This window comes from Taudactylus pleione, unplaced genomic scaffold, assembly GCF_031769625.1.
Source record: "Taudactylus pleione unplaced genomic scaffold, aTauple2 ptg000017l, whole genome shotgun sequence".
In the NCBI taxonomy this organism is placed as follows: domain Eukaryota; kingdom Metazoa; phylum Chordata; class Amphibia; order Anura; family Myobatrachidae; genus Taudactylus; species Taudactylus pleione.
Genome location: NW_028284419.1, coordinates 2,160,509 through 2,185,141, shown reverse-complemented (window position 1 = coordinate 2,185,141; position 24,633 = coordinate 2,160,509). Strand labels below are relative to the sequence as shown.

The following is a 24,633-nucleotide window of genomic DNA, read 5'->3' as shown; positions in this document are numbered from 1 at the left end:
AAACATTTTTGGTAAATTGGTCCGATAACATCATTTTTATTGCCACATAATGCAGTGATAAGAAATGAAACTTTTTAGTGCAAAACTAAGGATACTGTGAAATCTGCTATTATACTGTAGATGTCCAGAAAATTCCACCTAATAATCTGTAATATACAAGGACAAAGATCCTCTGAGGAGAGCTGACAGGGAAGCTACTGTATATTATTTGTAATGAAAATGATATTACATCTATTCAAGTGATGCAACTATGTTTTTAAAAACTTCTCTTTTTTGTTATTAACAGTCACACTTTCAGCTACATCAGCAGACAACCCAATTGAAGGTTTCATGATTCAGGCCCGACAACCAAACAGTAGCACCCCACTGGGCTCATTCCAGATAAGTGGCTCAGATGTACAGACCCTAACTTGCACCACTGCTGCGGTGAGTAGTTGTACAGCGCCATCAGCATTCAGCTATGTCTATGGACAAGTACCTAATACTTAAGATATCAGTCATCATGGGCTTAACTACCATAGGTGTAAGGGGTGCGGCTGCTATGGGGCCCAGAGCTGAGGGGGGCCCATCTTCCTTGTCAATGTTACATAGGTTACATATATTTTTCACCATTGTTTGGTACATAAGGGCCCTTACAAACGTTTCCTATGGGGCCCAGAGCTGAGGGGGGCCCATCTTCCTTGTCAATGTTACATAGGTTATATATATTTTTCACCATTGTTTGGTACATAAGGGCCCTTACAAACGTTTCCTATGGGGCCTTCAAATACCTAGTTACACCTGTCACTCATGTCAGTGTCATTGCTTTAGTGACCCTAAATTTACTTTTAAAGTATATTTTATTATATTTCCATTTTCAGTAGTTAGTAAATTATTTTCATAAAATTTCATATTTGACCTCTAAATTTGTAATCACTACATTTATGCAAAACTATAGACTGCATTATACATAAGCGATAAAAAACTATAATATAGTATTGCTAATAACGGACGGATCGGACGACATATCGGCAACATCGTCTGTGTGTATCCTCAATTTAACTGACGATGCGCATTCCCGCGCTTCGTCAGCCACATCGCCTGTTGGACTTGCATGCAGGTCAGACGGGAGACATCGTTAGTGAAGGCCATGCTGCCGAATGCAGATTGGGCCCCGCCATTGCGATGTTGTTCCCAACATCACCGCTGGTCCCATCACTAACGAGATTGTGCTGGGTACACATAAATGTGTACCTAGCATTAGCGCTACAAATGCTGCAATACCGCTTGGTGCACCTTTAGACGCCACCATTGGTTACGCCATCAAATCTTGCACCAACCATATGCAAGCTGGATTTCATCACAGTATGGTCTCCAATGTGATCGATTCAGCATCTCTGTACGCAACCATATATAATATATGCACACGCAAACACATGCACAGTATATAACAAGTAGATGGGCGGCACTTTAGTTGTGTGTGTATATATATATATATATATAAATATACTCTATGTGTGTGTATGTATGTATGTATGTGTATATATATATATATATATACATACTATATATATATATACACATAGTATATAGTGTGTATATATATATATATATATAGAAAAAAATATATAAATATATATATACATATACGTGTACAATGGTCTGGCACTCCAATTATAGTCAATGTCAACAGCCTGGATGCTCCAGCTGCAATAATGTAGAGGTAGCCGGAAAGGTACTTGTAGAAAAGTACTAAACCAAACAGGTCACTCCAGGACTTTGCAAATAAGAATCCTTTATGGAAATAGCATATGGATCAACGTTTCGGGACTGCGCAGAGCCCCGTTCTCAAGACCACAAACAATTAAAAACATATACAAACACACGCTTATCATATATATATATATATATATATATATATATATTGTGACACAGTCAGATTAGGGATCCCTCTCCTGGGTAGATGACTCCTTCTTTACACCCACAGCAGCTGGGAAACAGTACGCCAGACTGGATTCAAGTACAAGCTGGTCGGCGCCAGTCTTTATTGTACAATGTCAGAAGTAACATAAAGAAAACATAAACACAAATCCTAGCCCTGTCGGGGCACTAACTTCACAGGTAGTTCCCTCACTACCAGAACCTGGCAGGGCCTAATGCCCTCACCAGCAACAAAAGCACAGCACAACACTCACAGTTAGGTTTCCAAGTGTCTCTGAGCAAACTCCCTGTCTGCTCTCCCAGGTGATTAGAAGTAAAAAATAAAAATGGTGTGTTGCGCTTGTATTTCCGCAGCTCAATAAATAGTGGTCAGATTAAAAATATGGGTATATGAGCACTGGTATGGATTTGAATTGGTGGATCGCACAAATAAAAATATATGAATGTAATGAATAATCAGTAATCAATAATAAAACAAAACAAACAAAAAAACAAAACAAAAAAAAACAAATTTTTTTTTTTTTTTAAATAAATAAAAAATAATAATTAATAAAAAACAAAGATGAAAATAGAAAGAAAAAACAGCAAAGGAGAGAAAAGGCATAAACAGTATTATGGAATTAATGTTTATAGTCTTTATAGACTAGTTGGGGGTGTGCCAGTTCTGCATGTACCCCACGAGGGGTCCGCTGTGCTATTGCCACCCTAACTAGCTCGGCGTTGACTGCTGACTTCAGCTGCAGATTCCCATCTGAGCCGCGATCACATGTCCCGCCGGGCTGGCGCCGCTTGATGACAGAGGGTGTCGGGGGATGTTCAGTGGGCTTGTAGCGGCAGTTGCAGTTGTTCTTTTCCTGGGCACTCCTTCCAATCTTCAACGCATTTTGGACCTTCCACGGGTCCTTTGTCAAGGATGAAGGGGGTGGGCCTTAGTATGGCTTTATTTATAGTGTGACTAATTAGTAAAAAGAGTTAAAACCCGGATATCCAGTCCCGGAATTGCAGGAGGGTTGGAGGCAAGCACATGTTCTTTTTTCTGTGCCTGACTCCATTTTGGTTTATGCCAGAATGGTGTAGATTGAGAAAAGTTAAAAATTATTATTTTGATTTTAAAATACTTATAAAAATGCTTTTAATTCTATATCAATGTTCAGTCCATACGGTTCCAATGTGTGGAGGTTATAGATCCATTCTGTTTCTTTTTTCTTTAATGTTTTGATCAGATCCTCACCTTGCCAGTTTTGTGTTACTCTTTCGATACCCATAAACTTCAATCCTCTTGGGTCCTTATTGTGGTTATTTAAAAAATGGGCTGATACACTGTGAGTAGTGAGGCCTTTCTTGATGTTGTATATATGTTCTGATATTCGTACTTTTATTTTTGTTTGGCCGACATATTGAATGCCACATGGGCACTCTAATAGGTATATCGCTCCTTCGGTCTCACATGAGATGGAATCCTTAACTGGATACTTTCGTCCTGTTTGGTTTGAATTGAATTCTGTTTTCTTGTTGGTGTCCTTAATCAGGTTCTTACAGCCAGTGCAACTTTTGCAAAAATGGAAGCCCTTTGAAGCTTTATTTATTTTCTCTTTGTTGTTCTGGGTCCCGTAGAAGCTTTTCGTTAGTTGTTGTTTGAGGTTTGACGCCTTCCTGTATATAATACGTGGTTGTGCTGGCAGTATCTTCTTCACTTCCTCATCTAGCCTCAATATATTCCAGTGTTTCATAAGGATGTTTTCGATCTGTTTGTAATTGCTATTGAACTGTGTTATGAATGAGACTGGTCTTTCTTCTTCTTGTTTTGTGTTCTTGTATTGAATGAGTGTGCCTCTGTCTAATTTGCCAATTTTTTCAATTTCTTCTGATAGTCTTTTTTCTTTATAACCCTTCTTGATGAAATTTGACTTCATTTCTGTTGTCTGTACCCTAAAGGTGTCATCTTTGGTACAGTTCCTTCTAAGGCGGCGAAATTGGCCCCCTGGTATGTTGTTTTTCCATTTTGAATGATGGTTACTTTGAATAGGCAGAATGCTATTGCCACTGACATCTTTAACATGATTTCTGGTCATTATTCCACCGTCTTCTATAAATATTTCCAAATCCAGAAAAATAATCATTTGTTTGCTATAATTAGATGAGAATTCTAAATTTAGGTTGTTCTGATTCAGAGAAATAAGAAATTGCTTCAGGTCATCTTCTGTTCCATCCCAGATAAATAGCAAATCGTCAATATACCTGCGCCACAATTTGATGTTTCCAATATATGGGTTATTCTGCCAGATATGAGTATCCTCCCACCATGCTATAAACAAGTTTGCGTAGCAAGGGGCAAAGGATGTGCCCATTGCAGTTCCTCTTGTTTGTAGAAAAAAGTCGCCATTGTGCTAAAAATAATTTTTCCTAAGGATGAAATCTATTGAATCCATTATGAAGTTTATCTGTTCGTTTGGAATTGTTGATTGAGATGATAGGTAATGTCTAGTTGCATCACATCCTTTTTCGTGATTGATGACTGTATATAATGACTTTATATCACTTGAACATAAGAGGTAAGTCTCTTTCCAGACAAAGGCATCTAAAATTTGTAATTCCAGCATTGTGTCTTTAAGGTAACTTTGTTGTTTAGATACAAGGGGTTGTAAGAAGAAGTCTACATATTTGGAGAGGTTTGCTGTGAGGGAACCAATCCCCGAGACTATCGGTCTTCCAGGTGGATTGGTCAATCGTTTATGTATTTTGGGGAGGTGGTAAAATGTGGGAATGCGTGGATGTCCTGTATGAATAAATTCATATTCTATTTTAGAAATTATACCCAGTTCTATTCCTTCATTTAGTTGTTCTTGCAAAATCTTTTTAAAATCTTGTGTAGGATCTTTTTTCAATTTTTGATAAGTAGTGGCATCGGAAAGGAGATTTTCTGCTTTCTTACTGTATTCCTCTACATCCATTATTACAACTCCTCCCCCTTTATCCGCCGGTTTTATTTTGATGGTTTTATCTTCTCTTAGTTCTTTTATACTTGCTTTTTCTTCTCTTGTGAAGTTATATAAATTATTCTTTTTTTCGGTGAGTTGTCTGATTTCTTCTTCTATTAGTCGTTGAAATGTTGTGATATGTGGTCCTTTGACATGTGTTGGGTAAAAGGTTGATGCCGCTCTAAAGTTGGTGCGTATATATTCTTTCGATGGTGGCATTCATACTCTTGTTACTGGATCTTTTGCAAAATATTTCTTCAAGCATACCTTTCTAATGAATTTTTGTGTGTCTATGTATAAGTTGAATTTGTTGACACCTGAATGGGGGGCAAATTTTAGTCCTTTCTTTAGGAGGTTTCTTTGAGCTGTTGTCAGTTCTTTCTTACTGAGATTGAAAATAAGTCCTTTATCTTCTTCCTCATCTGTAGTTGGTATTACCTGTTTCTTCTTTCTTTTTCCTCCTCTCATTCCCCTTTTCCGGATGATGGACTGTTCTTTCTTTTTTTGTTCATTGACCGCATTGGATTTGGGGGTCTCCCTGGTCCCCAAAGGTTCTCTAAAAAATCGTCTCCTAAATTGTCGTCACTGTCTGATTCTTCTTCATAATTTCTCTTCTGTAACTTCTTTTTAGGCACATTTTGTTGCTCTTCAATATCTTCAAAGAGTGTTCTGAAACTTTTTTGCTCTAATTCATTGGCTGAATCTTTTCCTTGTTGGTATGATTGTCTGATCAATTTGTATGGATTATGTTGTTGACGTGGTTGTTGCGTCTGATATGAAAAGTTTCTTTGATCATACGGTTTGTACTCTCTTTGTCTAGTTGTCTGTGGGTATCCTTGCAGGAGAGGTTTTTTCTCTCTAGTTAGATTTTGAATTTTCCTATATTGCTGGTATCCCTGTCTTTGTTTTATGGTTTCTATATTTGATGTGTGGTTCCTTTTTTCATTGGTAGTTTTTGAATACAAATCTTTCTCTTCATAATCTCTTATGAATTTCTTTTTCTTTTGTGAAATAATATTGTCCTCTAGTTTCTCCATTTTGCTCTTTGTTAGGTCCATCAAGTTCTGATAATCTTGCATTGTCTGTAATGGCTCAAATTTCTTCTCAATTTGTTCAATATTCTCATTTATATTTTTCATTGAGCTTTCTCTATCCTTAATGATTAGTTTGATCAATTCCCTGGAACATGTATCCAATATATCGTTCCATTTTTTGAAAAAGTCTATTGTGATGGGTACGAATGTTGGATTTTTCTGCATTCTTAGGCCTTTTGGAATAAGCCCTTGTTCCAAATATTTGGATAATGTTGTAATTTCCCACCATTGTCTTATTTCTTGTACATAATATTTTTCCAGTCTAAGGAATTGGTTACAAAAACCTTCCTCTTTATTGGTTGGTTCTACAGGTGCTCTGGTGGTTGAGAAGATTTCTGCAATGTTATCTCTTCTATGATTGTGTCGTGTTATATAAGGCATAGCAGCAAACTCCACTTAGGTTATAGTAGTTAGAAGTAAAAAATAAAAATGGTGTGTTGCGCTTGTATTTCCGCAGCTCAATAAATAGTGGTCAGATTAAAAATATGGGTATATGAGCACTGGTATGGATTAGAATTGGTGGACTGCACAAATAAAAATATATGAATGTAATGAATAATCAGTAATCAATAATAAAACAAAACAAACAAAAAAACTAAAATTTTTTTTTTTTAAGTAATTAAAAAATAATAATTAATAAAAAAACAAAGATGAAAATAGAAAGAAAAAACAGCAAAGGAGAGAAAAGGCATAAACAGTATTATGGAATTAATGTTTATAGTCTTTATAGACTAGTTGTCGGTGTGCCAGTTCTGCATGTACCCCACGAGGGGTCCGCTGTGCTATTGCCACCTAACTCACCCTAACTAGCTCGGCGTTGACTGCTGACTTCAGCTGCAGATTCCCATCTGAGCCGCAATCACATGTCCTGCCGGGCTGGCGCCGCTTGATGACAGAGGGCATCAGGGGATGTTCAGTGGGCTTGTAGCGGCAGCAGCAGTTGTTCTTTTCCTGGGCACTCCTTCCAATCTCCAACGCGTTTCGGACCTTCCACGGGTCCTTTGTCAAGGATGAAGGGGGTGGGCCTTAGTATGGCTTTATTTATAGTGTTGACTAATTAGTAAAAAGAGTTAAAACCCGGATATCCAGTCCCAGAATTTGCAGGAGGGTTGGAGGCAAGCACATGTTCTTTTTTCTGTGCCTGACTCCATTTTGGTTTATGCCAGAATGGTGTAGATTGAGAAAAGTTAACGAAAGATAAGCAATGAAAAGAACTAAGAGAAGATAAAACCGGCGGATAAAGGGGGAGGAGTTGTAATAATGGATGTAGAGGAATACAGTAAGGAAGCAGAAAATCTCCTTTCCGACGCCACTACTTATCAAAAATTGAATAAAGATCCTACACAAGATTTTAAAAAGATTTTGCAAGAACAACTAAATGAAGGAATAGAACTGGGTATAATTTCTAAAAAAGAATATGAATTTATTCATACAGAACATCCACGCATTCCCACATTTTACCACCTCCCCAAAATACATAAACGATTGACCAATCCACCTGGAAGACCGATAGTCTTGGGGATTGGTTCCCTCACAGCAAACCTCTCCAAATATGTAGTCTTCTTCTTACAACCCCTTGTATCTAAACAACAAAGTTACCTTAAAGACACGATGCAGGTATTACAAATTTTAGATACCTATTGTCTGGAAAGAGACTTACCTCTTATGTTCAAGTGATATAAAGTCATTATATACAGTCATCAATCACAAAAAAGGATGTGACACAACTAGACATTACCTATCATCTCAATCAACAATTCCAAACGAACAGATAAACTTCATAATGGATTCAATAGATTTCATCCTTAGGAAAATTATTTTTGGCACAATGGCGACTTTTTTCTACAAACAAGAGGAACTGCAATGGGCACATCCTTTGCCCCTTGCTACGCAAACTTGTTTGTAGCATGGTGGGAGGATACTCATATCTGGCAGAATAACCCGTATATTGGAAGCATCAAATTGTGGCACAGGTATATTGACGATTTGCTATTTATCTGGGATGGAACAGAAGATGACCTGAAGCTATTTCTTATTTCTCTGAATCAGAACAACCTAAATTTAGAATTCTCATCTAATTATAGCAAACAAATGATTATTTTTCTGGATTTGGAAATATTTATAGAAGACGGTGGAATAATGACCAGAAATCATGTTAAAGATGTCAGTGGCAATAGCATTCTGCCTATTCAAAGTAACCATCATTCAAAATGGAAAAACAACATACCAGGGGGCCAATTTCGCCACCTAAGAAGGAACTGTACCAAAGATGACACCTTTAGGGTACAGGCAACAGAAATGAAGTCAAATTTCATCAAGAAGGGTTATAAAGAAAAAAGACTATCAGAAGAAATTGAAAAAATTGGCAAATTAGACAGAGGCACACTCATTCAATACAAGAACACAAAACAAGAAGAAGAAAGACCAGTCTCATTCATAACACAGTTCAATAGCAATTACAAACAGATCGAAAACATCCTTATGAAACACTGGAATATATTGAGGCTAGATGAGGAAGTGAAGAAGATACTGCCAGCACAACCACGTATTATATACAGGAAGGCGTCAAACCTCAAACAACAACTAACGAAAAGCTTCTACGGGACCCAGAACAACAAAGAGAAAGTAAATAAAGCTTCAAAGGGCTTCCATTTTTGCAAAAGTTGCACTGGCTGTAAGAACCTGATTAAGGACACCAACAAGAAAACAGAATTCAATTCAAACCAAACAGGACGAAAGTATCCAGTTAAGGATTCCATCTCATGTGAGACCGAAGGAGCGATATACCTATTAGAGTGCCCATGTGGCATTCAATATATCGGCCAAACAAAAATAAAAGTACGAATATCAGAACATAATACAACATCAAGAAAGGCCTCACTACTCACAGTGTATCAGCCCATTTTTTAAATAACCACAATAAGGACCCAAGAGGATTGAAGTTTATGAGTATCGAAAGAGTAACACAAAACTGGCGAGGTGAGGATCTGATCAAAACATTAAAGAAAAAAGAAACAGAATGGATCTATAACCTCCACACATTGGAACCGTATGGACTGAACATTGATATAGAATTAAAAGCATTTTTATAAGTATTTTAAAATCAAAATAATAATTTTTAGATTCATTATTCACTAGCAATTATTATTATTATTTTTAATTTTATTTCACTTTATTTAAATTTTATTTTAATTTATTATTTATTATTTTAAATGTTATTATCTTTATTTATCTATATTTATTCTTATTTTGTTAGTTTCATATCATTGCTTATCTTTCGTTAACTTTTCTCAATCTACACCATTCTGGCATAAACCAAAATGGAGTCAGGCACAGAAAAAAGAACATGTGCTTGCCTCCAACCCTCCTGCAAATTCCGGGACTGGATATCCGGGTTTTAACTCTTTTTACTAATTAGTCACACTATAAATAAAGCCATACTAAGGCCCACCCCCTTCATCCTTGACAAAGGACCCGTGGAAGGTCCGAAATGCGTTGGAGATTGGAAGGAGTGCCCAGGAAAAGAACAACTGCCGCTGCAAGCCCACTGAACATCCCCCGACGCCCTCTGTCATCAAGCGGCGCCAGCCCGGCGGGACATGACTGGATATCCGGGTTTTAACTCTTTTTACTAATTAGTCACACTATAAATAAAGCCATACTAAGGCCCACCCCCTTCATCCTTGACAAAGGACCCGTGGAAGGTCCGAAATGCGTTGGAGATTGGAAGGAGTGCCCAGGAAAAGAACAACTGCCGCTGCAAGCCCACTGAACATCCCCCGACGCCCTCTGTCATCAAGCGGCGCCAGCCCGGCGGGACATGTTATCGCGGCTCAGATGGGAATCTGCAGCTGAAGTCAGCAGTCAATGCCGAGCTAGTTAGGGTGAGTTAGGTGGCAATAGCACAGCGGACCCCTCGTGGGGTACATGCAGAACTGGCACACCCCCAACTAGTCTATAAAGACTATAAACATTAATTCCATAATACTGTTTATGCCTTTTCTCTCCTTTGCTGTTTTTTCTTTCTATTTTCATCTTTGTTTTTTTATTAATTATTATTTTTTATTTATTTAAAAAAAAAAAAATTTTTTTTTTTTTTGTTTTGTTTTTTTGTTTGTTTTGTTTTATTATTGATTACTGATTATTCATTACATTCATATATTTTTATTAGTGCGGTCCACCTATTCTAATCCATACCAGCGCTCATATACCCATATTTTGCTCTCCCAGGTGAGACAATCAGCCCTCAACACATTAGGCTTATATTGGCCACTCTCAGGTGGAAGCCCTAATAATCCTGTTACCAGGCTAAGAGAACCAAAACCTGGAGTGGCCATGGGTGGAGCCCTCCCTCTCCTCTCACCCACAACCCCCAGGTCCCAAACCGGCTTTTCAAAAAGCCGAAACTCAAGCCTGCTACACTGCAGACTTTCTCCTGGGGATTTTAAACACATAGGACAGGAATCTGGGATAAATGTCCCTGCCACAGACCACTTTACCAGTGATCCTGTCACATATCCCCCCCTTTGTTTCGACCTATGGGGCGGAACAACTGAAGCCCCCAAACAATGAACGCATGACAATGCGTCTGCTTTAGACAACAGGCCCCCTGGCCTGTGTTCCACTGAAAATTTAAAAGTTTGTAACGCCAAGAACCATCTCGTAATTCTCGCATTACTGTCCTTCTTTTCGGACATCCACTTCAAAGAGGCATGGTCAGTGATCAATTTGAACTTTCTACCAACCAAGTAGTACCTGAGAGCCTCTAATGCCCACTTTATGGCCAACGCCTCCTTCTCCACTGTGGCACTGGGTAGGCATCGAATTTTGAAACACTGTTCAACTTTCGGAAGTCATTGCAGAAATGCACACTCCCGTCGGGCTTTGGAATCAACACAATGGGACTTGACCATTCACTATGTGATACTACAATAACCCCTAACTCTAGCATATTTTTAATTCCTTTCGACACCGATTCTCTTGGTGCTTCTGGTAACCTATAGGGCTTTAGATTAACTTTAACCCCTGGGTCAGTGATGATGTCATGTTTAACGACCGAGGTTTTCCCAGGTACGTCAGAGAACAGCATCCTATTTCTGACCAGAAACTCCTAGACCTCTCGTTGTTGAATTGCCGACAGGGTTTTTGCCACTGTCACTTCGGGAACTAAGGGCCCTGGATTTACTGGAGGGGCTCGAACGGCCGACAGTACCGTTCTGTCTTTCCAGGGCTTTAACAGATTTATAAGGTATACCTGTTCCGGCTTTCTTTTCCCTGGCTGGTAAACTTTGTACTTGACCTGTCCCACTCTTTCTAAGATTTCAAAGGGCCCTTGCCATTTAGCCAAAAGTTTATTTTCCACAGTGGGAACCAACACTAACACTCTGTCCCCTGGAGCAAAGTGGCGTAACTGGGCATTGCGGTTGTATACCCTCTGCTGTGCCTGTTGAGCCTGTTCCACAACATCTTCCCCCTTCTTAGTCACCTGATATAACAAATCCTGACACATTGCCATGTGGGGATAGGACAAAGGACTATCAGGGTCTACGGGTTTACCATCAACTACTTTTACATTCTCCTTGGTTTTTACCAAAGCAGGGTCATTCAACTGCTCCACGGCAAAGACCTCTCTTCTGACCTCTAAATCAGGCAGACGATCAACTGGCCCAACAACACTTCCCACCTCAATGGGAGGCACATCAGTTGGCGGGCCACCGTCACACTCCGCATTCTCTAGTTCGCCAATCATAGTAGAAAAAGGGCATTACTCTGACTCAGAAGAAACTCCCTCCTCCACTACATCGACAACCTTCTCAAATGGACCGGGGTTGTTCACTTCTGGAACAAAATGGCTTTCCCACAACTTTCAGAAGTGAGCAAAGTCTCTCCCCAATATTGCATCGCACATCAGACCAGGCACCAAACCCACAGAAACTATAGCAGAACCACATGGTGTCTCGATGTTCATCTCGGCAGTAACATAATATCGAGTATCCCCATGTATGCAGGTCACACCAACAGTTTTCCCTGTACGCCTCAAGGGGTTCACCAGCTCAGCTTTTATAAGTGTCACCAAGCTACCAGAGTCTAACAGTGCCTCTACTCGGTTGCCATCTACAGTGAGTACACACATGTGCTTATAAGTCTCAGCCTGCCGGTCAGCCATACAGGCTGTCTGTGCAAAGAAAGACCCCTGCGGTAGACATGAGCAGTATCACATTGCATAGGTTCAGTTATAAGTGAACAATTAGCGGAAATATGGCCGAAGTCACCACACTGGAAACACTGAATCATATTAATGTCTAGTCGTTTACGGGGCAAGAACCTTACTGGCCTGGCAGGCCTGTCTCCAGGTTCTACACCCTCAGTCTTAGGTACATTCCACCACCCAGCACCCTTCTCCCCTGGAACAGTCTTACCAGTGTCTGTGGGAGTTCGCCGGTGCACCATCAGGGCTCGGTGGGGCATACTCATCAGCTCCTCAGCCGCCACGTACCTCTCCACCAGCTCAACCAACTGGTCCGTGGACTTAGGATCTGCATGGCTCACCCACTTGCGCAGAGTCACAGGTAATGATCGCAGGTACCGGTCCATCACACCCTTTCCACAATCTGTGGTCCCGTCAGCGTCTCAGGCTGTAGCCATTTTGAGGACAGATGGACGAGGTCATGCATCTGTGAACGTGGAGGCTTGTCCATATGGAACTCCCAGCGGTGGACCCATTGGGCACGAACAAAGGTGGTGACTCCCAAGTGAGTTAGGATCTCCTGTTTTAGTTTTTTATAGTCCTTGGCATCAGCCAGGCATAAGTCGAAATATGCTTTTTGTGGCTCCCCAGACAAAAAAGGTGCCACCAGACTTGCCCACTGCTCCTTGGGCTAACTCTCCCTTTCGGCCGTTCTTTCAAATGCGGCGAGATAGGCCTCCACATCATCGCCCGAAGTCATCTTTTGGAGGAAGTGACTGGCTCGTACAGAGTGAGTGGGGGTGGGAGGACCAGCAGTAACCTCTCTGGGCCGGGCGACCAGGTGCTGTACCACCTCTCTTATGGCCTGACTGTTTTCCGCTAAGTCCTGGCGGGTTTCCTCAATGGTGACCTGTTGTTGCCTCTGGGCTGTCTCCAAGGCCAACAGTTGCACCCTGGTGGATTCCTGCTGAGCTCTGGTAGATTCCTGCTGAGCTCTGGTAGATTCCTGCTGAGCTCTGGTAGATTCCTGCTGAAGTTTGTTTGCCTCCTGCTGAGCTACTGTAGCTTGGAGCAAGGCCTTAATAATGTCCTCCATTTTGTCCTGGGGTGTAGGTTGGAAGCTGAACCTTGCCTCTCTGAGCATTGGCTGACGCCTCCTCTATGGGACTCCAAGGACACAGTGTTATTTCCACACTCACCAATTGGGTGTCTGTCCCTTTAATTTTTAAACAGAAAGTTTTCCTTTCGCTGCAACTTCAGTGTGTGTGGGTGCCCGCATTCTCCACCATATTGTGACACAGTCAGATTAGGGATCCCTCTCCTGGGGAGAGGACTCCTTCCTTACACCCACAGCAGCTGGGAAACAGTACGCCGGACTGGATTCAAGCACAAGCTGGTCGGCGCCAGTCTTTATTGTACAATGTCAGAAATAACATAAAGAAAACATAAACACAAATTCTAGCCCTGTCGGGGCACTAACTTCACAGGTAGTTCCCTCACTACCAGAACCTGGCAGGGCCTAATGCCCTCACCAGCAACAAAAGCACAGCACAGCACTCACAGTTCGGTTTCCAAGTGTCTCTGAGCAAACTCCCTGTCTGCTCTCCCAGGTGAGACAATCAGCCCTCAACACATTAGGCTTATATTGGCCACTCTCAGGTGGAAGCCCTAATAATCCTGTTACCAGGTTAAGAGAACCAAAACCTGGAGTGGCTGTGGGTGGAGCCCTCCCTCTCCTCTCACCCACAACCCCCAGGTCCCAAACCGGCTTTTCAAAAAGCCGAGACTCAAGCCTGCTACACTGCAGACTTTCTCCTGGGGATTTTAAACACATAGGACCGGAATCTGGGATAAATGTCCCTGTCACAGACCACTTTACCAGTGATCCTATCACAATATATATATATAATATATATATATATATATATATGTATATAAGAAACCTGTTTGGTTTAGTACTTTTCTACAAGTACCTTTCCGACTACCTCTATATATATATAAGTAGTCAATAATTAATTATCTCGTTGAAAAAAGTAACTGCTAAATAAAGGGGTATAATCTGATTCCCCTCAAATACAGCCTAAAAAATTAAACTACAGTACAACAAATAGGTGAAAAATCATGTTTTGAAGAAAACCAACAATTGTATTAATTGATATAGAAGGAGCGCTTAATAAAAAAAATAATAAATGTATTATATGTAAACATCACACTCAAATGTGCATAGAATCAACATTAAAATAAATATATACAATAAAATTGATCAGGACAGGCTATATATAGATCATAACAACTACATATATGTTGGTAAATGTATCTCGTCTCACAGTATTTAGACTAAAAAAACCTTCTGCAGCAGGTGTCAACACTGGAGAATACAATGTTATAATGTTCATAAATACCCAATTGGTATCTGACACTTTTGTTCAATAAATGTTGGCCAAACAGAGGTGTTGGAGAAACTATTATAGCAAGCAGAAATAATCTCTATAGGCAACAGCTTCTGTTTGAGGTGTCAGCTTTCAGCCTCCAGGTTGACTGGCAGTTTACATGCACTCGAAGAATATCCACCCTAAATTCCTCTGTTCCTCCGTTCTAACAGTCTCCGTGAAATAATTCAAGACAGAGGGGCACCAACAATATATCACCAACCAATCAGCTCCAAACTATCATTTCTTAAACACAGCCTGCAAAATGTAAGTTAGAAACTAATTGGTTGGTGATTTATATCTCACAATTTTATCTCTCATCAAGCTTTGATACATAGGCCCCAGAGAGTGAACTCCAGAGGGCAATGCAGGTTGATTAATTACCAACAGTCACCCATAGTTTTTGCTTGCATGTAGTATCTCTCTCTCTGTGGGGCCTATTCATCATACCTAAAGTTTCTCAGGAGGTTATTAGGTTTAGAACTCGCATGGAGGTATTCATCATTCCTCCTCCCCATAACTATCTATTCTGAAAAGCTGTCATTTTTGCAATGACAGCTTTTCGGGAAATAGATAGTTATCCCTGCCTGGTCTAACTTACCGCAGCTGGAATCCGTGCTGCGCATGCGCTGTTAAATCTGTAAAACCAGCGCATGCGCAGCACTGCCTACACCTGTGGTAAGTTTGTGTCCTCCCCTCCGCTCACCAAACCCCCCTCCACCCCACTCACCTCCCCCTGTCCAGCACTTACCTGCCCGCGCAGCAGCCTCCGGCTCCGTCTGATATGCTGTCACGTGTTCTCCCAGCAGAGCACCGTACTATTTAGAAAAAAAAACAAAATGATTTTTTTTTCTAAACTTTATTGTGTTCTGCTGGGAGAACACAATGTCAGCATAGCAGACGGAGCCGGGGGACCTGTCCAGCTGGAAGCAGGTAAGTGTTACCTACTATACGCCACCTCACAGTGGTGGATAGTAACACCATCAAATTCTGAAAATACATAATTTTCGGAATTTGATGAATACCATAATTTCCTTATCCCCATACCAATGTATGGGGAGTGTGGAAATTACCGCAGGGGGACTTAGCAAGGACATATCAGTGATATCGCCTGTGCTAAGTGTGTTAATGAAAACTAAAATAACGTTAATTAAGGAAAATGTCCTTAAAAAATATTATTTTAGTGTTGATGAATAGGCCCCTTTGAGTAACAGTTCTCAATGTAGTTCTCCCAAGGGTATGTAGAACATAGCCTGTCACAGCATAACGTTTCTCCTCCAGGTGTAATGGAGGTTTTGTCAGAGGGAAATAGACACCCATACCCAGAGTGGTGATTAAACACAAAAAACGACCAGTCGCTTTCACCATTTAATTATGCTCAGCAATTTGTTTTCACATAAAATTTTCACCTGTGTGATTCTCAACAGCAATATATTAAACAGAGATTAAAAATATAATGACATAAAATACTTATTAAATACGCATCCTATAAAAGGGATACCTTAAATTCACAAAAGAATATATTTAAAACGGTGTATAAAACTGACAGAGGGCCTGATTCAGAGCCACTCGTAAGCGGCCGCTCGTTCGTTCCAAGCGATGTTCGCACATCTGTGCATGTGTACGGGTTGTAATACGCATGCGCGAACCAGTCAGTGCTGTCGAAATTTGTGTGCTCGCAAAATAGAGAATGCCTGCTAATTTGAGTGACAGGATGAGGTGTTTGTGGGTGGTAACAGGGGAAGGTGCTTGAAAACGGGGAGTGGAGATCCGAACGCAGGCGTGCCAAACGGTCAAAACGGGCGTTTAATGGGAGTGAAGATGGGTGGTAGAACTGCGCTCTCGTTGACCAGGGGGTGGTGTGTTGTGGTTTCGGGGTGCTGCACCTTTGTGTGGGAGTACCTTTCCCGCACTGAAAACGTATGGGGGTAGGGGGGGTAAGGTGCACTCTTCCTGCTAGTAATGGTGATGGTGATGACTTGTGTGTGTTTGTGAGTGGTGTTAAATAGAATGTTTCTTCTGGTGGTGGTGATGTTTTGGGAGTGAGGAGGGTGTGATTGGGTATGGAGTATAGTTTGGAGTAATGTGAAAAGGGGAATGGAATAGGATCAAAATGAGGCCAGCGAGACACAGTATTTGGGGCAAAATCTTTTATTGAGTAGTCACAATGCTGCTCTGTTAAGATCCCGGGCAGGTGGGTGGGGTTCAGTGATGAGTGGTGATGAGACTGGGGAGGTAGGTGGACCCTTTTAGGGGGCTCCTTCCCGTGCGGTTCAGTGACCTTGCACGTCACCCCTGCTGGACCTATGGTCGACAGTCTAGGAAGTCTCGGGGGGTGGGGGGATTTGCAGAGTGGGTTGGAACACCTGTGCGGCGTCCCGCGTGTTGGTGTGAGTCTAGGCAGTACTTACCTACCGGTAGGTTTTTTGTTATGGTGATGTAAGTCGACGTTGCGGCCGTTGCAGATAGGTAGAAAGCTGCAGGTTTGTTGGTGGGCTGGATCAGCGTGTTGCTGGTGTGCTGCAGGTGCACGGCTGTTCTGATTGGTCTGCGGAGGTCAGCGACCGGAGTATGCAGCTGAACTTGGCTCTAGGTCGTGCCACGGGTGGTGCGGAGCCAGAAGTGTGGATGGGTGAGCTTCTGGGAGGCTGGGTTGCAGCGTGTGTGCTGGGACCACCCCTGGGGGGTGGTCTGCCCGGGATACTGATTAAAAAAAAAAAAAAGCCAGGGAGGAGGGGGGATGTGGAAAGTGTGACCGGGATGGAGCTGGTCACTGGCGATGTTGGCTGGGCGGACTTGCGGCCGGATGTGCGGGATGCTCTTATCACTGACGGTCCCTCGTGGAAATGGGGATCGACGGTGGAGATACCCCTGGCCAGGAGTGAGTTGCAGAGCACGCCTGGGAGCAGGGGGGGAGAGAGGCTGGACCGGGGTGGAGCCGGTCACTGGAGGTGAGAGCGGTGCGGACCAGCAGGCGGGTGGGCTGAGAGCTTTCTGCACTGTGGTCCCTGGTGGGGATGGGGATCTTTAGTGGAGGTCAGCCTGGATCGGTGTCGGGTTTGATGTGAAGGTCTCAAACTCGTTTTGGCACAGGTGCCTTCTTCAAGGAGGTGTGAGAGGATCAATGCTACTGAGGTTCTTATGTAGGGCACTTCCGGGGGTGGGGGTGTGATCAGGTGACTCATGGGGCCAATGGTGTGTTTGAAAGGTAATACAGTGCAGGTGCGTGTAGGGACTTGCTGATTGGTGATGCGGTGCAGGTATGTGCAAGGACTAGCTGGAGTGGTAAGTGTAATCATATTAGGCCAATGGTGTGCTTGAGAGGTAATGCGGTGCAGGTGTGTGCAGGGACTTGCTGATTGGTGATGCGGTGCAGGTGTGTGCAGGGACTAGCTAGAGTGATAAGTGTAATCATATTAGGTCAATGGTGTGTTTGAGAGGTAATGTGATACAGGTGTGTGCAGAGATTTGCTGAATGATGATGCGGTGCAGGTGTGTGCAGGAACTACCTGGAGTGATAAGCGTGATCAGATTAGGCCAATGGTGTGTTTGAAAGGTAATGCGGTTCAGGTGTGTGCAGGGACTGCTGGAGTGATGAGTGTAATCATATTGGGCCAATGGTGTGTTTGAAAATTTATGTGGTGCAGGTGTGTGTAGGGACAGGTGTAATGGAGGTTTTGTCAGAGGGAAATAGACACCCATACCCAGAGTGGTGATTAAACACAAAAAACGACCAGTCGCTTTCACCATTTAATTATGCTCAGCAATTTGTTTTCACATAAAATTTTCACCTGTGTGATTCTCAACAGCAATATATTAAACAGAGATTAAAAATATAATAACATAAAATACTTATTAAATATGCATCCTATAAAAGGGATACCTTAAATTCACAAAAGAATATATTTAAAACGGTGTATAAAACTGACAGAGGGCCTGATTCAGAGCCGCTCGTAAGCGGCCGCTCGTTCATTCCGAGCGATGTTCGCACAACTGTGCAAGCGTACGGGTTGTAATACGCATGCGCGAACCAGTCAGTGCTGTCGAAATTTGTGTGCTCGCAAAATAGCGAATGCCTGCTAATTTGAGTGACAGGATGAGGCGTTTGTGGGTGGTAACAGGGGAAGGTGCTTGAAAACGGGGAGTGGAAATCTGAACGCATTCGTGCCAAACGGTCAAAACGGGCGTTTAATGGGAGTGCATAATTAACAAAGCAGCGTCATCGACCACGTCACTTGGTTGTCTTTTAGCCAGAACTGCTCGCATGATTGCGGTAGGAAAATGCTACCACAAGAATAGCGAGCAGTTCATACGCCGTTCTATGTACTCGATTAATCTAATAAATAGCGGAGATGACGTATGATGCGAGCGGCCAGGGGGCGTTTATCTCAAAATAGCGGCCGCAGGTTTTGTTCGCTCGTTCAGACATAGAGGCGTCAACAGACCTCAAAGAGCGAGCACTTCATTTAAATAGCCAGACCCTTTTTCTGAGCGAGCGTCCGCAAATAGCATCCGGCTCTGAATGAGGTCTAGAGTCCAGGAGTGTTCAATTCTAAATGTATTATACACATAGAATATATATATATATATATATAAAATGTATATATGTGTATATATATATATATATATATACAGTGTGTGTGTATATATATATATATATATATATATATATATATATTCAGGCAGGCAGGCAGGCAGACATATACTAGATATAAATAATATAGTTTACTTACTGACTGTCACAATTAGTCTTTAGGCTGTCGGCACCTGTGTGCAGGCTGCTGCTGTTCAGTGTGTGCGTGTACACATTGCACTGCCGGCGTGTACATATATTGGTCCTGGAGGTGCCGAGGAGGTACATAGACAGCCTGGAGGCGGTGCCGTCAGTAGTAACTGACAGGCATCCGCAAAGGCTTATTGGGGAGCTGTAGCGGCTGGGCATGCCCGGCAGCTCCCCTGTCTGCCATTTTTGTTTAAGTTCAGACAGCTGTACACTGCCCGATCGGAGCTCAGCTCCGATCGCGGCAGCTGGGCTGTCAAAGAAGAGAGGAGTGGGTGAGGGATGGGGCGGTTGCCGGCATGCGCGGAAGCTGTAATGCTGCTCCGATCGTGGTAGATTGCAGCTGGGCCTGCAGAGGGGTGGGTGATGGAAGGGCCGCCGCCAGCCCCTAAAATATAATAAGGGACCGGCTCATCGGGAAACAGCCCGGCATCCCGGCGGCCCAATCCACCACTGCAATCAGTCCATAACCATGATAATCACAGCCCATGCTCTGATCTGACAGACCACTCCTCTTTACATAACAAGGCTTCTCTCTTTGTGACACTGGGGGGGTATATTTACAAAGGTTCGATTTTGTTTTTTGTTCGATTTTGCATTTGATTCTGGCTCGATTTTGGTTAGATTTTTTATGAAGGGATTTACTAAAGGCAACATCGAATGTCAAATCGAACAGAAAAATTAATTTCAAATTAAATCGAATTTCTGAAAAACATCAATGTTTTTTCATAGAGGACAATTGGATCCCTTCATTTACTAACATTCAATTTGCAAATCAAATGAAAAACAAACTCAAAATCAAACAGCAAATCTTTTTTATGTTTTCAGCATGAGCAGTTTGTTTTGACACAGATACATCAGTGAAATGCATGCATGTATCTTACTGTAAAAAGCTTGTTAAGAGTTAATGTTTAAAAAAAAATCTGTGGGATCCCCCCTAAAACAGAATCAGCCCTGGACTTTTCATAGCCAGTCCTGGTTGTGGAAGTACAGGGAAAAAATTGCATAATGTTCCCCTGTACTTAGCACAACCAGAATCTGGTCCTGGTTCTGGAATTACAGGGAAAAAAAAGCATAGTGTTCCCCTGTAATTTCCACAACCAGCAGCGGACCCTTTCTAGAGGGAGGTAATGTCACAGCCAGGGAAACCCTAGCACCGGGTTCCCCAGCTGAAACATTACTCCTGACTGCTAGTCAGCCCAGGCTGGGGATCCCTGGTGCTGGTTGTGCTAAGTACAGGGGAACCCTACACAATTTTTTTCCCTGTAATTCCAGAACCAGGACCAGATCAGAGCCCAGTACTGGTTGTACTTACACAACCAGGACTGGCTATGAAAAGTTCGGGGCTGGTTCTGTTTTTAGGGGGGGACCCTATGTAATTTTTTTTAAACATTAACTCTTTACAAGCTTTTTACAGTAAGATACATGAATGCATGTCACTGATGTATGCATATATCTGTGTCAAAATGAACTGCTCATGCTGAAAATGAAAGCATGAAGCTGTTCTATACATTTGGGGCTTGGAAGTTCATTTTGGAGTGGGAGTTGTAGTTTGATTTGGAAATGAACATGCAAAATCGAACAGCAAATCCCTTTTAAACTGGAACAAGATTGAATTCGAGTTGAAAATCTAAAGCAAAATCCATTCTTAGTAAATTTGAGATTTGCTAAGGGATTTTGCTGTTCAAGTTCAATTCGATCTCAGGAGATTTCAGAGATTCATAAAAAATAATCTCTAATCGAACTTTAGTAAATTTACCCCAGGACGTCATACAAAGTGAATGTGCCACAATTTCGGAAAGTTGTTAAAATAGAACCCACTTTTGAAGCACTAGACACCAATACAAAGAAGGTGCGGTTCAACTAGTTGGAATAGGCTTACATATATCACTTTATTAAAATATTCCAATAAAAAACATTCAATAAAACATGTATCAACATATTTTCATTAGCATAAATCGCAGCTGTGATCAAATTAGCATCCGTCTCTTAATCAGGCCCTTAGTTATTATTTATTTTTGGTTCTTAATAAAGTAATAAGATATGTAATGTCATTTTATTGTTTTACAGAGTGCAGTGAGTCACACGTCTGAGAGTGCAAAAAGTGTTGTGCAGGTGACATGGATAGCGCCGAGCACTAACATCTCCAACATCCAGCTCAGGTGATGGAGTGAAATTGGCAGAAGGTTGGGTATCAGTAAAATTAAATGTTTTGACTTTGTACTTTCTGTGCAATGAAACATCTGGCTCTGTAGTTAGGGTTAGTTTGCAAACAGCTTCATGTTCCTTTCATATGATCATTTTACTTATTTCTTTATAGGGCCACAGTTGTGCGTCATGTGTCCATTTACTGGACAAATGTTGTAGGTCCAAATCTCACGTATGCTGGTTCCCAAGGATCCCAGATCTTGGTAAGTAAATGTGTAGGATTTATCTGCCTTAGCTAAAATGTTTTTATATATGCTCAGCAGACATAAAGGAAGGAAATTAAATGAATATACAAATGGAAGATTTTGAGACTTTAGGTTAATGCAGGTTAATTACAGATTTATCCAAATAGATACACATATACTGTGTAATCAGCAATCCCATTCCAACGCTGTTATTAAACATTTTAGAAAGATAAATATGCTGAAATTGTTTTGTTTTTTGTTATTAGATGAAATATTTATAGCTTGTAGCGTAGACTAATTTTCAACTTCTATGTACCTTACGTATTTTTTTTTTATTGAAAAACATTAACATCATAACCGTGGCAAACAGTTCTTCCATTAAGTAACTGTTGGGCACACTAATGTAATTTCTGGTAGTGTTTTTAGAACCTGGAGAAAGGAGGAATAATATTGAGTATTGCCTTGCTTTGAAACCACTTTTCTTCATTTTATGCTGTAAGTCTAAACACAAATTTTGATCAAATAACATTAATACAAACCTAATACATGATACAGGTTGAGCCCTCCATATCCAAACATTCCGAAATGAAGAATATTCCGAAATATAAATTTTTTGGGGGGCATGACTGAGATAATGAGGGAAGCAGTCGGGAACTGACGGACATAATCCCGACCGCCGGCTTCCCGACTGCTTAATCACAGCAAGGCACTAATGGCAGGCGTCGAAATCCCGATGCCTGTCATTAGACCTATGCAGGGAGCCCGGCGCGATCGAAGGTAAGCCGGGCGCCGGGCACGGACAGCCCCAGGGTGGGGAGGGTTAGGTTTAGGGCTCCCAGGGGGGACTTAGGGTTAGGCACCCCCCTGAGAGGTAAGGGTTAGGCAAGGTGGAGGGAGGGTTAGGGTTAGGCACCCCCCGGGGGACTTAGGTTTAGGCAGCGGGGAAGGGGGGTTAGGTTTAGGCACTTAGAGGGGGGTTAGGGTTAGGCACTTGGGGGGGAGGTTATGGTTAGGCACCTCTAAGGAAGGGTTAGGGTTAGGGGGGATTAGGTTAGTAAGTACTTACCTTAGGGACAATCAGGATTTCCTCCTGTGTCTGGAAGCCGCTGTCGGGATTTGAACCGCCGGCCATGTGATTTTTGATGGTTCAATGTACACAAACTTTCTTTAAGGCACAAAATTATAAGAAATAATGTATAAAATTACCTTCAGACTGTGGGCCTGATTCAGACCCACTCGCAAGTAGGTCGATGGCCGGACAGTGCGCACGCGCATCATGCACGAGCCCTGGAGCGAGCAAGAAATCACTCGCTCCGGCGCTCGCATCCAAAAGGGGTGGCTGTCGATGTTGATCGACAGCTCGCCCCATTTGGTAGGCGGGTCGGGGTGGGGGTCGCTGGGCAAACGGAGGCGTTCCGAAGGAACGCCTGCTGTCTTGGGGCAGTCCTACTGACATCACGAGTGATATCAGTAGTGAGCTTCCAGCTCTATTAGAGCCAGAAGCTCACTGGGGCTTGCGGCAGACGAGAGCCTACCACAAGAGTCTCGTCACAAGTGAGATGGTCGCAATGGTCACGACCATCACCCACAGCTTAGCAAGCGGCCAGGAGGCCGGCTCCAAAAAAAAATAAGCCGCCCTGATTCAGAGTGAGCGCTATGAAGAGCGTCCGGCTCTGAATCAGGGCCTGTGTGTATAAGGTGTATATAAAACATAAATGAATTTCATTTCTGTACGCAAATTTTTTTGAGCCACAAAATCATTTAAAATATTGCATAATATTACCTGCAGGCTTTCGTGTTTTTATTTGGCTCCCATTCCCAAGATATTTCATCATATTATGCAAATATTCCAAAATATGGAATATTCCGATATCCAAAATAACCCTGGTCCCAAACATTTTGGATATGGGAGACTCAACCTGTAGTAACTTTCACTAAATGAAATGAAATAGATTTTTCAGATTTAAAAGCAGCAGTTTGAGAAGTGCAATAGTCACTTCAGTTTAATGATACTGTACAATGATGAGATGTGTCATTCATGTATGTACGTTCTGTGGTTATTCTCCAACAATGTAAGTGCAGCAGAAAAGAGATGACAGATGTTTTTGCTGTTTAACGCAATTTTCTGCTATTAGTCTATTTGGATAACAATGAGAAAATTCACTTAGTAGATGGGGCATTGCAGCACCATAGAATCCTATGGGGATTAATGTGCCACAGTACGTATTGAGATCCATATGTATGGCGGTAAACCTTCTCCCACCCCCAGTCTGATGAAAAAAACTTTAATCTTAATTAACCCCATTAAAGCAGTACTTCCTTATTCATAAAATGACCTACCATAATCCATATCACATGCCTCCCATACCCTAACTAGGAATGTGCGCTGACCCCCGTGTTTTGGTTTTGGATCTGTATCTCCTTCGTATTTTCGATCTGGATTTGGTTGTGGCAAAACCGCCCTAGCATGTTTTGGTTTTGGATCTGTATTTTTTTCTAAAAAAAATCACAAAAACAGATAAAATCACATAATTTTGGCCTGTTTTTGTTCCTACAGTATTATTAACCTGAATGACATTTATTTCCAGTAATTTCCAGTTAATTTGACCACCTCACAGCTCACAATATTGATTTCATTGAGTTTAGGCAAAAGGTTGCATCCAGCTAGCTGAATGCCTAAGCTAAGCGACAGCAGTTGGCGGCACTAACATGTGGCAGTTCAGCTTCCAACATGGCACAGAGTGGCACTGCAGTGGTAGACAGGATGACAGTTTAATAAATGAGGTGACCTTGCTTGTGAACCTGCTGCTAGAACATACTGTAAACAGACGTTTACTTTGTACTCAGGGAGG

General features: G+C 41.9%; 1 protein-coding gene across 1 annotated transcript in view; it reads left to right on the top strand.

The window, feature by feature from the left end:
- LOC148540749 (putative defense protein Hdd11-like) overlaps positions 1–24,633 on the top strand; it is an 88,789-nt gene that overhangs the window by 21,300 nt on the left and 42,856 nt on the right. The window contains exons 4-6 of the mRNA XM_088481964.1: positions 287–426; positions 21,459–21,550; positions 21,709–21,799. Of these exons, the coding sequence (XP_088338090.1) occupies positions 287–426; positions 21,459–21,550; positions 21,709–21,799 (323 nt within the window). The remainder of the gene's footprint in view (positions 1–286; positions 427–21,458; positions 21,551–21,708; positions 21,800–24,633) is intronic.